Source organism: Aureococcus anophagefferens (assembly GCF_000186865.1).
Source record: "Aureococcus anophagefferens unplaced genomic scaffold AURANscaffold_898, whole genome shotgun sequence".
NCBI lineage: Eukaryota > Pelagophyceae > Pelagomonadales > Pelagomonadaceae > Aureococcus > Aureococcus anophagefferens.
Genome location: NW_008706143.1, coordinates 2472 through 3586, shown reverse-complemented (window position 1 = coordinate 3586; position 1115 = coordinate 2472). Strand labels below are relative to the sequence as shown.

General features: G+C 66.4%; 1 protein-coding gene across 1 annotated transcript; it reads left to right on the top strand.

Annotated features, from left to right (window-relative positions):
- Nucleotides 1-297: 297 nt before the first annotated feature.
- Nucleotides 298-1115, top strand: AURANDRAFT_8949 (hypothetical protein; the record flags this gene model as incomplete). The annotated part of the gene is made up of 2 exons (XM_009044833.1): nt 298-518; nt 716-1115. Coding segments are annotated over 2 exons (621 nt in total), but the record flags the coding sequence as incomplete, so codon positions are not given.

Below are 1115 nucleotides of genomic sequence, written 5' to 3'. Positions count from 1 at the left end.
AGCATCGCTTCAAGTTCTAACAAATCTGAAGAATGCGGCCAAGAGACGGCAAGGAGCGCCAGAAGTGAGTCTGCAAGTGAGGCTGAATTCCAGGCCGTCGGCATGCTCGGCTCCCGGCTGCGCCGCGTCACGTCGGCCCTCGGCCGGCGCCAGAGTAGCCTGGCGCGCCTCACGCCCGCCGGCGGCGTCCACGGGTCCCAGTCCATGACGGAGCCGCGCCAGTGGCGCAACAAGGCCCTGCTGCGCGTCCACGGCGAGGAGCTCTTCTTCAAGACGGGCACGCAGGCCGTGAACCTGCTCGTCAACGAGTCGAAGCGGCGCGACGGGAACAAGGGCGTCTACCTCGACCAGTTCGGGTGCTTCATGCAGTCGCTCGCGCCCGTCTTCGATCGGAGCCCGCGCTACGCGTGGATCGCGAAGATCCTCCTCGAGCCGGAGCGCTTCATCTCCTTCCGCGTGTCCTACATCGACGACAGCGGCAACACGCGCACGAACCGGGGCTTCCGCGTCCAGTACTCGTCGACGCTCGGGCCCTACGAGGGCGGCCTCCACCAGGGCAGCAAAAGAGAGCGAAATTCCCAACTTCAAAGGCTCCATTCTCGGCCGTTTTCCACTCGTTTTGGCTGATTTTTGGACGAGCGGTCGTCTCTCGGAACGGTCTCGACGCGTGGATGTTTTTCTCGTGACGCGCGCGCGCGGAACACTCACGTTGAAGCGACGTTGAATCACTCTTGTGCTGCCCAGGCCTCCACTTCGGCGCGCACGTCGACGCGGACCTCGTCAAGTCCATGGCCTTCGACGGCAACTTCGGCAACGCGCTCACGGGCGCGCGGCTCGGCGGCGCCGCCGGCGGGTCCAACTTCGAGCCGCGCCTCGCGTCGGAGTCCGAGATCCAGCGCTTCTGCCAGTCGTTCATGACGGAGCTCTCCAAGTACGTCGGGCCGGACCGCGACCTGCCGTCCATGGGCGTCAACGTCGGCGCGGCGGAGGTGGGCTACCTCTACGGCCAGTACAAGCGCACGACGGAGCACTACGCGCGCCACGGCCGGGGCATCTTGTGGGGCGGCGCGCTGCCGCACCCCGAGGTCTTCGGCTACTCGGCCGTCCACTTCGCG